Source organism: Musca vetustissima, unplaced genomic scaffold, assembly GCF_032173495.1.
Source record: "Musca vetustissima isolate MV318-11 ecotype Yass unplaced genomic scaffold, APGP_CSIRO_Mvet_v1 utg87862, whole genome shotgun sequence".
Classification (NCBI taxonomy): Eukaryota; Metazoa; Arthropoda; class Insecta; order Diptera; family Muscidae; genus Musca; species Musca vetustissima.
In genome coordinates this window covers 83,950-100,862 of record NW_026875363.1, presented here as the reverse complement: position 1 = coordinate 100,862, position 16,913 = coordinate 83,950, and the positions used below count along the sequence as shown (strand labels likewise).

Genomic DNA, 16,913 nt, shown 5'->3' with positions numbered 1-16,913 from the left:
CTGTCTGGAGGCAGCCATCAGCAATGGTGATGGCAGTGATGACACAATGAACCGCAATATAACACAACAAATGTTGGCCAGCAATCGTGGTGATCTACAGCCATTAAATTTACGTCTACATCCTGCCAATGGCTCGCAGCAGAATGCTGCAGCTGCATCGGACACAAATGTCGATTTAAATCTTACAGTCCGTCTCAAGGATATGCTTAATATCTTCGATCTGAGTTATCTTGCTTCTCAGTGGATTAATGTACGAAGCGATATCTCAGCGAATTGTTCGCAGGATATTTATAAATATCTGAAAGGATTACAAGAGGCCAAAATATGGGCTATTAAAAGTAAGTAACATGAATAAAAATATTTTAAAGAAATTATAAGTGATTCGGAGACAGCGTTTTGAAGAGTAAATAAAGGATTATTAAATAAACGGACTATATTGGAATAATTGGATTAAAAAAATTAGCATGAAAGTTGTTGTAATATTTATTTGGAAAAGAATGATAAATGTTTAAGTCCATATTGCTGTATATATAGAATGAGGGTTCGTGATACTGTTCTATATGATTTAAAAGTAAAAATTTTAAATCGAGAGTGCAAGTATTAATCAAATCTACTCCCATCGTTGCCATTTTAGTGCATCATTTTGTTTCTAAAAAATTGTGTCCTGTTTCAAACTGGGTTTTATAATTAACTCGAATTTGGCTATAACCATGAAGAGCTCCAACTCCGTTTAATTAAAACTCCGCTTAAATGAGAAATCGGCTAATAAACGAAATTGCTTCAAAAACTCATATTTATTTCCTCTTAATTCAAAAATTTGCGTTTTCGCAACTCTAAATTTGCATTAAAAATAGAAATCTTAAAGAAATTTAATAATCTAAAATCCAATATCTAAAAAAACTTTAAAAAATATCCGGGGGATGCAACATACAACACCGTTAATTCAGGCTAATTTTTTGAAACATTGCACATTGGCTGATAGATCAGAAAAAACCCAGTAAGGAAAGCATTAAAGTCGGACTGGGCCGACTATATGATACCCTTCACCACTTTGGGTATATTGTACATCTCGACGCCTCCGAACCATAGTATGCTAAGTCGACTTAGCATGTTTTAAAGTTCTTCACGTTTTTAGATACTACGGTCCCTAATTAAAATTCACTGAAATGTTGGTAATCATCGGCCAATCTAAACCAAAGTTATAAGCAAAAATGTACTTAGCATGGCACGTACGATTAAATAAACTTCAATACTTTGAAAGGCTCTACTGAAAAACTCACTTTTCAGACTTAGCATACTATGGTTCGGAGGCGTCGATATGTACCCTTACTTGCACCAATTTCAACAAAACGCAATAACGCCATTCAAGTCTCAATTTGATATGTTGTGCAAAATATCGTGTTAATCGGACAAATATTAGGAGTTTGATGCACCATTTATCTAAAATCGGACGAATATATATGTATATGTGGGAGCTATATCTAAATCTGAACCGATTTTTACGAAATTTAAAACACATTCTAGATTCAAATAACTACTCTGTGCCAAATTTCGTGCAAATCGAAGTATATATAGGGACTTTGGTGCATCACTTACATAAAATCGGACGAAAATATATATGAGAGCTATAGCTAAATCTGAACCTATTTTCACGAATCTTAACACACATCATTCTAGACTCAATTAACTACGCTATGCCAAATTTGGTGCAAATCGAAGAAATATGGGGACTTTGGTGAACCATTTACATAAAATCGGACGAACATATACATGGGAGCTATATCTAAATCCTAACCGATTTTCCTGAATTTTAGCACACATCATTCTAGACTCAATTAAGCACGCTGTACCAAATTTCGTGCAAATCGAAAGATATTTAGGAACTTTGGTACCTCATTTACCTTAAATCGGACGAAAATATATATGGGAGCTATATCTAAACCTAACCGATTTTTCTCAATTTCAATAGGGTTCATCCTTGGGCCAAATAAATGAGCTGTGCCAAATTTCTTCCAATTCGAATCAAAAATGCGACCTGTACATTGTTTACAATTTAACATGGACGGACGGGCATGTATAAATCGACTTAAAAGGTGATTCTATGCATATTCTCAAAAGGAACCATGTGTCTATCTCGTTTCCTTTTGCCTGTTACAAACATATGCACAAAGACATAAGGAATAGAATAACCAATTAACAGACCAATTATTTACTCCAAAAATTAATTTTTCGTTTATGCTTTTGTTTCTTTAAAGAGAATAAAGTATCCATTTCTATTTATTTTTGAAAAGCTACCCTTGTAGCAGCATATCCCAAATGTCAGTTGAGAATTAGAATTTAACGAAAATACTTCGATTTGATTCTAGTGACATATGATTACAAACCTTTTATTGTAAAGAAGCTGTAAATAGATTCTGGGAAGAATATCACCAACAAAAAACTAAGGGAACTGATGAGAAACAGGGCGAGGTCGAAACTATAGTCTTCCCTGCCTCCCCCTTTGTGTCATATGTCATATTTTCCCCACTAATAAATACAGTAGAGTATGTTTATAACAAACCCAGGACACATTTCCTGGTTCCGAAGATTTAATACATTTTTGAATATAATTATTTACTCTTTTTTATTATTTAGTCCAATCAGTTTTCACTTGTATTAATTTGTTTTTAGTACGAAGTATTGAGTATTACTTACGATGTCAATCTTCACAAATGTTAATTTTTACTCCAATGCTGGGAATCTTTATAAGACATTTCAGTTTTTATGCTGTTCTTCATGAAAGCTCACCTAAATTTGATGTAATGAAGTACGTTTATTAAATAAATTAAATCGTATAATCTTTTATATAATGAATATATGAGTCGTTTATTTTGAAAGTAGTTTAAGTCCATTTTAGGTTCTGATACAAATCTTGGTTTTCTACAAAAGCTTACAAAACATATTACATTATATATTCCAGCATATTTTAGGGCACAAAGCCACAAACAAACTTAATACTACTTTAAATATTCAATATAAGAAAAAATGGACTTAATCCACTTTCAAAAAAACGACTCATATTAATCCTGCTAAGCCTTACCTTGGGTACAACGAACTTCCTCTATAACGAACTAACTTGCTTGGTCCCTACAAGTCCGCTATAGCCGTGCTGGACTGTATTGTTTTTATTGCAACTAACCAAATGGATTTATGCCTGATTATTTCGAATAAAAACAAATCGCTTCTTTTTATAGATTATTGAGTATTAATACTGCTTCCAGATACATTTGATATCAAATTTATTATAGGCCAAATATTTGTTTATATCTGATTTGTATAACCATTTATTTGTGTTCACACTAAATTTACATACATATTTACTAGCTATTGTCTTCTCCGAATCTCTATCAAGCCCTTCCCAAAAGGTGTCAAAATTATCCCAACTAACATTGCCAAAGATTAACCAAGCAATTTACATCTCAACATTCCGTCATGTGATCAAGAATGTCACCCACTGACCTACTTTTAACAAAAAAAAAAAAAAAAAAAAAATAGCTGCATCATTTTCGAGGGAGTTTAGTGAACCAATTTAACAAATTTAACCCACTTAACACAGGTTTCCACATCCCAAAATAAAATAAAATTAAATAAAACATCGTCATCATGAATGGCTGACTGGCTAACTAAACAACAAATATTGCCAAAAGCCAATGCAAAGAAAACAAAACACATCCAGGCAACAACAAAAATTATTTTAAAATAATTAACACTTTCAATTTTATTTGAGGCAAATTAACCCAGATTTTTAACTGGACAACTAGTGGCGGACCCCTTCCTAGGCAGAGGGGAACGGGGTTGAACAAATGCCCCCCAAAAACATAGACATGTAAATGCATAAAGCACAAGCGACACTAACATTGGTGTTAGTAGTACGGAATGGGTTCAAGACTTTAATTGTATTTTAATTACCCCCAAGGTCCCGGCGCAGTATTAGTCAATCACCTTAGTCAATTGTAGCCAAAAAAATACAAATAAATAATTTCTTATATTTGTTGACAGCGGAACTTGCACTTTTTGATTTCCAAAGCTAGGTGTTAAGCATTTAAACATGTCCACATATATATTTCGCGTGTTATGGACACCACAATGACATATCTAGAAATTCTAATAGAACCCATTAATTTTAACAATCAATGATTCTCAGTGCATACGAATTGCCTATTTGTACCAAAAATGCAATTTTGATTTGAATTCTTCGGTTCGTTTTCTACATTTTATAATTGTCTAATGTAACAGCCTCCATCCACCTCCCTGCCATTGTCAGTTATGCAAGTCTATTTCTATTTTTATTCAGTCTAAACTGTGTAACCAGTTGTAGTAATACATCATTGTGGTCATCACTTCCAACATCATCGTCATCATCATTATAACTTTGTTAGCCACTTACCCGTTGCTTGGATTTCTGCAACCAGTCCGTCAGTCAAACGAAAACGAAAAATGGTTCGTGCCACCGCCGCCACACATTGCCAAGCCAACAAACTGGCATTGTAGCCAAAGCCGGTTATTTTCATTTCCATTTTTTCTGATCGCTGATAGTCACTTCTGTGCAGCCGTTTTAATTAGCCATGAATATGACCGGCCAACCTATCTAGCGACTGGTCCAATAAACCAACTTCGAATACGTCACACACTGGATCAAAAGTGTGTCAACCACTTTGTATGACAACGAAGTTATATTAAATCTGTAATAACCACTTTCCAGTTTGAAGTTGTTGTTTATTTATAAAAACAAAAAAATGTTTTCTTAAAAATCCAAATCTGTGTGTGTGTCTTTGTAGTTGTAACTTCTGAATGCTGCATCTGTGTGTAAGGCTACTCACCGCTGTTGCTGACAATGGTCAATGGCAATGTCTGTAAAATCTCCAATTTCTTGTTGTCGGTCGATATTGAAAGAAAAAAATGTTATTGAGCTTAAACTGGATAATATTGATTATAGTTGGAACTGGATTCTGCACTTCTGCATTTTTTGATGTTGATTATTTTTTCGTAATTTATCTAAACATTTTTTAAAATAGACCCTGAAATGTAAAAATGTGTTGTTAATTAAATCAAGGTTCTACATTAAATGAAATATTTTTTTGGTTTGGTTCGAAAACTCGGCCCTAGATCGACCTTTTAGTACATTTAATCCAACACCAGCAGCTGTGTCCAAATCACGAAATTTAGCATGATGTTTCGATACTGCTCAATAATATTATACGTTATATATTATTAAATCAATTGTGGCAGAATCCAATGTGGTCTGGGACACTTAATGATGTTACGATCGATAGAAATCGCAATAAATTGAATTTATCAGTCCACGTTTTGGTATAGCCTTAAACGGATCGCCCCATTGTGGTTTTGTGCGCCCCCATTGTAACCCCACCCTTATACGGTTGTCGTCATACGACGTCCGTCAATGTTTAAGGTGGTCCTAATGGTCACACTGAAGTTGGCTGCAATCAGTGGGAATTTTAAAAAAAGTTGCACAAAAAGTCGTTCCCTTGAAAAAAGGTTGACAAATTTACTTTTCAATTTGTCAATAAAACTGTTCCGAGAATATGTCAGATACCCTTGTAACTCAAAAACGACGTAGACGAATCCAAATCAGTCTGAATTTACACAGAAAAAGGAAAATAGAACTTAACAAAAAAAAAAAGACGAAAAGTCGCTCAACGCTTAAAAAGTTGCAAACCGATTTACAGGGCATCAAAAAGGTTGCAAATTGCGACTTTAGTCGCACAATGAATATCAAAATTGCATTCAGCAGTCAGTAGGTCTATTAATAAGGTCACCCATGATGCAATTATAAGGTGATGTATCAAAACAAAAATCTTTGTTTTTGTCTCGATTATCTGTCAAATTTTTCCTTATAATATTTCAAATGGTTGGCAACACTGCACCTCGAATTCAAGTGGAAATTACAAACTTTGACAGTTAATCGAGACATCAGCTGCGCTAAATGGACTACCTATTCATTGTGCCATGAAGGTCACCCAAGGAGAAAAGCTGAAAATCAGATGCTTCTCAAGATTGCTGTCAAAATACAGAAGCAATGGTTCTTTGGCAGATTTGACCTTCTTCCTGTCCCTAACGACAGTGGAGCTACTAAGTACCTTGCTACCCAGCGATTCACATTTTCTTTATGGCGTAGAATCGGGCTTTGAGACAGAGTCTTTCACATATCGATCACAATTATGGGTGTCAGTTGGTTTCGGGGTGTACTCAACGGCCTTTTCCATTGCCTTTTGACTCGGGTTAGGTTTCAGATCAGAAGTCAACTCCTAATCTTTACCATAGGCAATGGGCTTTGCCGACTCTGCTCGTTCCCGGAATCAACTTAAATGTTTTGGTCGAGCATCTATTTGCTTCGAATATATGATCAGATGCTTCTCGGGCAGTTCCGACTTTTGAATCGCTGACCGTTGTCGGGGTCTCGTTAGATTCCCCATCGTCGGACATCGATTCAGTTGCGGTTTGCCTCTGGAGCCTTATTGGCATGTGCCGACAATGGACCAGTCGGAATCAGATTTGCCTTCGGTTGGGCAACAGGGTCTATACTCCCCTCGTTAGAGCCACAACAATCTTCCTATGTGGACTTGGCCCGAATTACTGTGGTATCCAGTTCATCATCAGTTAGGGTTAGATTTTGTAGCAGTTCCTCTGGAAGTAAATCCCCACGTTGCTCCTCCGATACAAGTCTATCCAGTTGGTCGAAGAGTTCCCTACTCTGTTTCTCTAGACTATCGTGTATAGACTATCGTCCCGTCTATTGTAGACTGTTTTTTATCAGTCTTGACTAAATCATATTCCATTATAATTGCCAGGTCGTCATCTTTATTCGGGGTTAAACTAGATGCACTTGTAGCTGGCACAGCTGCAGGTGCCAATGCATCCGCACCTAGAACAGTAGGATAACTTCTTTTATTCTGTTATTTGTTCCCATCTTAGTTAATTATTTAAGGGAACTACCCTGCATCGAACAGTTAATTTATAACCTATTCCAATAGATAAATATAGAATACTCCTCGTGGAAAAAAATGTTTTTGATATTTTGAAAAGATATCAAGCGGTCTAATTGAATCTGAATTTCTATAAAATTTTTTTTGTATATAATAAAAATTGAATTATGTTCAAGTGACTTCGACAAAATTAAAAAACTCCAAGAGCACTCCTGACGATATATCGAAGAACTGAATAGTAAATTTTAAGGCGTGGATTTTTTAAAGAGTACTATTCAAGGATAAATAATAAAAGTTTAAAGGACTATCAAAAGTAATTTTTTAAGGAATATCAAAGGCGTGTTTTTTAAGAATATTTTTAAGGACTATCAAATTTTCTGAATTTTTTGAAGAATATTTTTTCAGGACTATCAACTGGCGTGGGTTTTTTTAAATAATATTTTTAAGAACTATCAAAGACGTGGAATATGTTTTAAGGACAATCAAAAGGTTATTTTGTCATACATTATTGGACATTCAAAATTTGGTCTTCTTATACATAGAAATATCTCGTTAGGAATTTAAAATTTAGTTTATTGTTTTTTTTTTTTTTTTTTTTGTAAAATAATAGCATCAGACATTTTAGACATAACCCTATATATGTATGAAGGACCGTCCTCAGTTTTCGGAACTTTGAAAAAATCTTTCTATATAAAATTTAATTTACCTGAGTTGTAAAATCCCTAGAACAATTCTGAAGACCTGTATTGCATTTTTTCTATATTAAACTGAGTTCAAACAGATGAATGTTAGATATGTAACATAATTCACCTGGAATTTTAATCCGTCGACATCCAGAAACAGACACAAAATAAAGTCTTTTATTTTTTTCGTCACCTTTCTTATTCTTCCACATTTATTTCATTATCAGATATTTGGCTTGCGGCCAAAAGAAAACAATTTTTTTGCATTTAATTATTGATTTTACATAACAATGTGAAGAAGAAAAAAAAAAACAATGAGTCATGACAAAATCTACATTTCAAAATTTACTAATTCTTTGTTATGTTAATGGTATTTTACGTCACATTATATTCAAGGCCAAGGTTGCGAAAAAATCCAACAGAAATATGCAAAGACCATTTGTCAATTTTTTGCGTTGTTTTGGGGGGAAATTTTAATTCAAAATATTAATAAAAAATATTTCAAAATATTATACGTTAATGGGTTTTTATTAAAACTTTTATGTTATGAATCTGTAATTTGTAAATAATGTTCATAGTCTCAATCTCCTACACAGTGTTTATTATTTTCGAGGCAAATAAACTTTTTATGCCGAATTGAATTCTCAATGAAATGTAAAAGGCCAAGGTATATAAATATTTATGTTAATGTGAATACATATGTCAAATAGGGTAGAACGAAAATCTGATGGATGCTAAGTTTAAAACATGGATTACTGTCAGCATAATTTTAATTTTAACTCATAAATAAATTATGCATACAGTCTCTTGTTCGAATCATCCCAATACACTTACATTATTATACATAATGTAATTACATCATTTTAATGTAAATATTTATAACAGATCTGTGGTTTGTATTCAAGTCTTCTCGTTTTTATTATGTTTCTTCTTCTTTTTTGGGTGTGACTTATGCTTTGCATTTGTTTCTCTCTGCTAATCAAGCAAATCTTCATAGAGCCGTACATAAATTGTTTATTTTCGGTGTATCCACACATTAATCTAAAACGTAGCCCAAAAAATCATCAACAGTCAACACATTTGTAGGTTTTTTTTTTGTTAATGATGGTTATTGTATTATTGTACACCAGTAGATTCACTCATCTTCATGAGTTAAACTACAAAATTATATAAGAATGAAAATCATGAATTATAGAAAAAAATGAAATGAAATGTGACACCTCAGCATGAGGGAGCTAATTTACAAGTAAACAAATTAACTTGTGGTGATACTGGGAGACAGTTATGTACTTAAAACCAGTAAGGAAAGTAGTAAAGTCGGACGGGGCCGACTATATGATACCCTTCACCACTTTGAGTATATTCAACAAATGAATCCTAACAGAAGTCGTATGTGTCAGTCTCGTTTCCTTCTGCCTGTTACAAACATATGCACAAAAACATAATATCCTGTGCCAGAAAAAAAATTGGTTCAAGAACCTCAACACCTGGGGGCTACCAGAAAAAATTGACCATAAATATTGGTCAATTTTTTCTGGTAGCCCCCAGGTGTAGAGTGTAGAGATGTGCTACCTAATAAGAACTCGACGTACTAAATTACAGTCAATTTGGTTGAAAAATACGATCAGAACCCCCAAAATACCAAAAATTTGGGGTACCGTTATATGGGGACTACCAGAAAAACTAGACCTATATTTATAATTTTTAGTGGAGTAATTTGGTACCCAATAAGAACCCAATGTACAAAATTTCAGGGAATTCAGTTATAAAACAAGCCCAAGAACCCGAAAATACCGAAAATTGGGGGTACCCTTATATGGGGGCTATCCGAAAAAATGGACATTTATTTTTAATTTTTGGTAGGGAGATTTGCTACCCAATGAGAACACAAAGTACAAAATTTCAGCAAATTCGGTCGAAAAATGCTATCAAAACCCCCAAAATACCGAAAATTGGGGGTAATCTTATATGGGGGCTATCCGAAAAAATGGACCTTTATTTATAATTTTTGGTAGGGAGATTTGCTACCCAATAAGAACTCAATGTACCAAATTTCAGCGAATTCAGTTAAAAAACGCGCTCAAGAACCTCAAAATACCGAAAATTTGGGGGTACCCTTATATGGGGGCTATCCGAAAAAATTGACCTTTATTTATAATATTTGGTAGAGAGATTTGCTACCCAATAAGAACTCAAATTACCAAATTTCAGCGTATTCAGTTAAAAAACGCGCTCAAGAACCTCGAAATACCGAAAATTTTGGGGTACCCTTATATGGGAGCTATCCCTAAACGTGGACCGATTTTCTCCAATTTCAATAGGTTTCGTCCTTGGGCCAATTAAGTGACCTGTGCCAAATTTCATCCAAATCGGATCATAAATGTGACCTGTACTTTGTTAACAAAAATACATGGACGGACGGACGGACGGACGGACAGACGGACAGACGGACATGCATAAATCGACTCAGAAAGTGATTCTATGCATATTCTCAAAAGGAACCATGGGTCTATCTCGATTATTTTTGCCTGTTACAAACATATGCACAAAGACATAATACCCTGTACCACAGTGTGGTGAAGGGTATAAATAGCAGAGCAGTAATGGATAAAAATAGCCAATATACCGTGATTTTTTAGATAACTTGTAGTTATTTATTTTTATACAACGAAACTTTTGGATCACCCATGTAATTTCCGTTCACTGAACATCTGAAACTGACAATTCTAATGGGGTTAGAAAGTGTACATGTTAAATTCTAATATGAATTGGGATTATGTATTTCACAACAATCTCAGAGAAAATTGAAAATTTTTAGCTCAAAAAAGAAAAAGCTTAGACAATGATAGGCCTCATCACCTGTCGGTTGATCAAAAACCTATCATCCTGGGAATGACCAACGCTCATGCGGAAACCCCAACCATATCAGAAATAAAGACCTTTTGCCCTATTAAGGACTATAGTCTACATAGCGGATCAAATCGAATCTCTCCCAAAATACTACCCCCAGGTAGTATCGAGGTACTCGTTAGCTCACCATTTATCCTCCCTAGCAAGTTGACCAGAAAATGCCAGGGTGACCTCATAGGCGTAGATCAAGAGAAGAAAGGTGCCGGAATGTCGCACGAACTAAGAACATTAAGGAACACTAGCTATAATCGGTTGTTGGCTAGAAAACCGATCACCCACCCTCCCCTAAAAACACAATCTCTAAGAAAATTAGCGACCCTTCGACAAGTTTGACTGTCAAAGCCAAACGATTGGAATTTATATAACATTTTATAATGCCAAACTGGATCGAGTTTCATATTTCCTATCGAATCGTATTTCATATCGAAACCTATGCCGTCAAGGCATGGACCGTAGAAAGACTAGGCCTAAAACCAACCACTCCCGCAGAATTTTCCTATTCTCAACCGTTTTTCTAATCCTGGCTAGAATAAAGCATTCAAATAAATTCCCGAGAGACAAGAGGTGAATAGGCCTCTAGCTACCTCACTGAGAGTGATCGGAAATCTGTTTCAGTATAGAATCCAACAGTGGCTAATCCTGGCTAGAATAAAGGATTCAAATAACTTCCCGAGAGGCAAGAGAAGTTGAATAAGCCTCTACACACCACACTGAGAGTGATCGAAACTCCGTTACAGTATAGAATCCAACAGTGGCTCCATGGCACAATGAATAGGGAGTCCAGCTGATGTCTTGATTAACTGTCAAAGTGGGTAAATTCTGGTTGAATTCGATGTGCAGTGTTGCCAACCATTTGAAATATTATATGGAAAAATTTGACAGATAATCGAGACAAAAACAAAGGTTTTTGTTGTGATACATCACCTTATTGTTGCATCATGAGTGGCTCCTTCAAAGCCCTACGGAATAAAGATAAATAAATCGACTTTCGATTAATCGATTAATCGGCTTTTTTGTATTGAAAAGTCGAAGTCGACTTTTGGTCTTTGAGAAAATCGGAAATTCGACTTTCGATTTTCTTTGTCGAAGTCGACTTTTGGTCTTTGAGAAAATCGCAAATTCGACTTTCGATTTTCTTCATAAATACTTGGTTTATTATTACAAAGTCGAAATTGACAAAAAATTAAACACTCCAAAACTTTTTTTATCTGTTGAGAGCAATTCTTAAAAAAAATTAAATTTTCAGTCGATTTTCCTTGCTTTAGATCGTCACCCAAATCTACCTCACGTCGAAACGTTCCCTGTCAGCCCTACTCTGATCGCAACTGGTACCATCAGATCTATCAAGGGGGCCGACAGGATGCCCTGAAACTAGACCTGCCAACGTATGACCTTACCAAACGTCTTCGAATTTACCGAGAGCCCTTCAAGGCAATTCGTGTATCACTCATTTACAAACTGCAGAATATTGGCCTCAAAAAATCGGTTATGTTTGCGAATATCTGCCATGAGGACTGGATGTCACTCAGGATCACCAGATATAGGCGTATGTATGTATTACCTCCCCCAAACTATTCAGTTTGCAACAAATTCAAAGTATTCACGTAGGACATAGATAGGACATAACCCAGGTCAACGCCCAGAAGATTCAATACCGACAAAACATATAAAATTCAGTCAAATCTGAAGGTAATCTGAAAAGATATTCAGCATAAATGATAACATTATTTGTCAAACTATCTTACCAAAGTATTAACAAATGTTCAATTAAATATTGAAATATCTATCTATAACAAATATTAAAATTTACGAATACAAATTAATTCGATTGAGCATAGGAAATATAATTTCGTCCCATATTAGTGGAATCTTAGATAATATATGACATCATTTGCCTTTTTGTTAAAAAAATAATTCTATTCACTAGCAGTGCTATTATTTCCTGCACTACTGTATATGGTTTTCCACAAAATGTTGTTGTTGTTGGAATACCAAAAAAATCCAATTCATTCATAAAATACAAGGAAATGATAAACAATTATTTGCATTTTATTTTTCACCTTAACAAAAAATGTCCAACTAATCAAAACATGAATATGAAATTTTATGGAAATAAATATCTACACAAGTACATCACATTGGATTTTTTAGATAATACTTATTTCTGCATGTCATTTCAATATTTAAAGAAAGTTGTTATAATTAGCGATAAAAGTGAATTTTTTGTGTTTATAGCCAAACTATAAAAAACAAAATTACACAACAATGACATCAAGTTGAAAACGTTTAACAACAATCGCCATGATGGCGCAAGGTGATGCAAAATTCCGTAAATATTTGGATATGCATATTGAAAATTTTTTGTAGCGAACAATCAGCGTGCTACAAATATTGTTAAAATTTCCAAGAATTGATTATTGGGATATTTACTTACGAACTTCTAAAGACTTTAAATTCAATTTAATAAATTATTTAGTATTCATAAATTCGTAGCTAGCTCCCTCGTCAATTATATAAGCATAATTTGTTTGCAGAACAGGCTACTTGATAAATTTGGTTACTTTTTTTTAGAATTTAATTTGAATAAATTAGTAAACTTTATTGCAAATCCCTAGGTCTTGTCTATTTGGCCATTCATGTGCATAGCAGGCGTTACTAATTATTAATTTAAATATTTCCATACGATTTGTGTTTTTTTATCGTCACGCGAACAAAGAACAATATTTTGATTGACAAATAAAAAAATAAAACCAATATTTATTATTGATGTGATGCTTTGCATTAGGTGCGGTCTACCGACCATTTACTACAGTTCAGAATTGCCAACAATTTACGATTATTGTAAAAAAAAAATAAAATTACAACAATAAAAATGTCTTTAGCGGTTGTTTTTGGCGCTACCACAATCTGATTTGGGTCAAATGTTTCGTATTTTTTGCGTATTACTTTGTTAACTATTTAATATTCAAGCGAAAACACTTTCACTTTAAAATCAGGGTGTGTTTGGTTTTAAATAAATTTGATTCGACCACAACAACATTCGCACACTCACACGCAACTTTTTGGCTCACACCTGGCAGTGAACTATATAACGTAATATTTATAATGAAATGTCTTTTTTTTTTGTTCAAATTGCTGTTAGAGTTCAAGTTCAAAATAGATTGCCGTTGTTTTGTAAAATTGAAGAAAATCAATCGAATAGAAATGTTTTGTAAATGATTGAAATTGATATTACTTATGAAATTATACAAAAATTACTATTTTATAATGGAAATTGTTTAATTCTCTTGGCACAACTTTTACCAAAACTTTACGCTATTAAGGACAAACTTAACGTGAACAATGTTACAGTCATTTCTTTTCAGGGTATCCTTTAGAGTTGGGGAGTTCCAAAACGAACTAGTTCATTGGAACTATTCCGATAAAGGAACAATAGGAACTGGATCCAGTTCTTTAGTTCCTGTAGTTCATTTTTCTGATATCGTTCCTTTTTGTGATCTCGCTCCTTTCACTATTCTAATCTCATTCATTTATTTCCATATTCTTCATTCTTTTCTCGTTCGTTATGTAAATAATATTTTTTTTATGAAAATAAAGAAAATAAATTCTGAATTCTGTAGCTTCTGAATATTTTTTCTAAATCAGAGTTGAGCTGCACTAAATTGAGAAAAAGTGTGTGAGAGCGAAACTGAGAGATCATCATCAAAAATGGTTGACGAAAAGAGCAAAAAGAGAATATGTCTTTAGCCATCACCGGTATCGTACTATTTTGTACATTAATGTACTTAAAAGAAATTAATTAGAATAATTTTTTTCATTATTACTTAATTTGTTTATACTTTTCGTCCATCATCAAATCAACACGGAACTATGTGAGCGAAAAACCAAAAAGAACGATGAAAGAGAGTCGGAACTCTTTGGAACAAAGGGACTATTTTAAGGAACTACTTTACAAGTATTCTATCTTTAGAAGACCACATGATGTCTTATATCCATTGGTATGGCGCGAGCTCCACATTTTTCAAACGAAGTGTCAGCAATTTGACATTCCAGAGTATTAGTGTACAAGAAACATGTTCGCAAAATATTTTCAATATAGTCTCTCCTCATGGTAGGGTACACAGACAATTTAAGGTACGACCATGTATTGTGTTGTTTTATTTACAGTGTCTAAAAATCTAATTTCCAATTAATCTAATTTCCAAATAAAAATTAAAAATTCCCTGAACACCAAATTAAAGCAAATACCGAAAATTCGGAATATCTTTATAAGGGCGTTATACCAAAACATGGACTGATATTGAGAATTTGTGGTAGAAACATTCACCACACAACACTATAGGCCAGAGATCCCATCATTTTGGCCATAATTAGAACAGTACGCTTATAACAAACACCGGTTATAACGACCTTTCTTTATAGCGAACACATTTCCTGGTCCCGAAATTTTAAGACATATTTTTCATACAAATCTTTACTCTTATAGCAAACTACGGATATAGCGAACTTTTTTATAAAGAACTATTTATTCGGTCTCATCTTTCAGTTTTCATTTATTTTAGATTGGTTATAACGAAACTTGCTCAAAAATTAATTTATAGCTGGCAACCTTCACAAAATATCTCAGGTTCATCAAAGGAAAAGAAACGCATCTAAAGTATTGCCAAAAAGGGCAGAATTACGTATTTTGTAACTTAATATAATTTTTCGGTAAGGAACTTCGTCTACAACGAACTAATTTTATTGGTCCCTACTAGTTCGCTATAACCGTACTGTACTGTATCACATATAAAGGACGCTGAAAACAAGAATACAAGTAAAAGAACAATAGAGAGAATCGAAAATGGCAGTCATATTTTTTAGAATCAATTATTTAAATTTTTGGTTACTAATTGCAAATGTGAAATCGAATTTTGAAAATCGAATAAAATTAATCCAAAACGATGGATCAAACTTAAGAATAAAATAAAAATTTCTTGGCAGTATTTAACATCAGAACAGCATGAAATCGTATTTTTTGGTATTATGGTCATAAAATTATGGCATATCTGAATTTAATTTTAACTATAGTCAATTTGACTGAAAAACATTCTCAAAATACCCAAAGAACCAAAAAATGTGTGGTCCGTTTATGTGGGGCCAAAGTTAATATTGTCAATATATATATATATATATATATATATAAGGGTGTGGATATAAATTTAATTTTCGTTTGGCTATGGTTCTTATTGCTAACAATCTCCGTGTATCCACTTAGTTTAGCATTCCATTGCTTGTTTCTTTCAGACACTTTATTGCTATTATAAAATTCGCATATGTATTTTCCAAATTATTTCGATATAGGGATGTTTAACATTGTTATATGTGATGATTGTTCTAATTGTGACCTAACATGCGAACATGGATGCCAATAAGACAACAATTTAGGACATAACAAAGATATATACAATCATATAATATATAAAAATTATATTTTTCTGTGTAGGGTGGACAATTCTAGGTGGTGCACCACAATTGAAGTATCTGAGAAGACGAATCATGTAGAAGAAAGGAGGCTATATAGAAACATGAACTAATATTCAATATTCTCTTTGCTGAAGTAGTTTACACCCTAAGGGGCAGAACTCTAAGTAAAAGCCAAAGTAATCCTCAAATAGCGCAAATTTGGCGTTCCGTTAAACGTGGACCGATATTGAAAAATTTTGATTGAAAGTGGGTGGCAACCACTGAGAATCCAACATATCGGTTGAAAGCCCTTCTTAATCCCCCAAAATACCGAATATTTGGGGCTTGCTAAAATGTGGACCGATATATCCCATTTTTCAGATGAAAACACCTCGTGATTTCAAATTACAGACGGACATTGCTAAATTGACACAGAATTTTATTGTGAGCAATATACATAATTATGGGGCTGAATATTCCAAGGCTTTGCAAACGGAATGTGTGTAGATATTTCGCCGACTTGAGGCTCTACATATTTTGAATACAATTTTGAAAGTTGTTTTATTAGAAATTTCCAAATATTCCACTGATTTTGGCTATTAAGCTCAAGAAAGGTGTCAGTGTCTCTATATATATTTTTTAATTTCTATTAGCGATATATATTGCAGAACTGCATTTGTGTTTGTATAATAGTGGAATATGGAATGTTGTAATAAAGTTATCTCACAGCGTTAATGATTTTATTTTCGAACCCAGTTGAAATTTTGTGGTAAGCGAACGTTTGCTTAGTATCTACGATTACAGATTCATACATAACGATCGAAATAAAGTGATTAACAATTACTTTGTTTTTTTTTTTTTTTTTTTGAAGAAACTACAAAGTTACATACAA

At 33.6% G+C, this 16,913-nt stretch overlaps 1 protein-coding gene across 1 annotated transcript in view; it reads left to right on the top strand.

The window, feature by feature from the left end:
- The first annotated feature begins 176 nt into the window (after positions 1–176).
- Positions 177–16,913, top strand: part of LOC133337819 (nose resistant to fluoxetine protein 6) — a 44,110-nt gene continuing 27,373 nt past the window's right edge. The window contains exon 1 of the mRNA XM_061546022.1: positions 177–338. Within this exon, the coding sequence (XP_061402006.1) occupies positions 203–338 (136 nt within the window). The 5' untranslated portion in view covers positions 177–202. The remainder of the gene's footprint in view (positions 339–16,913) is intronic.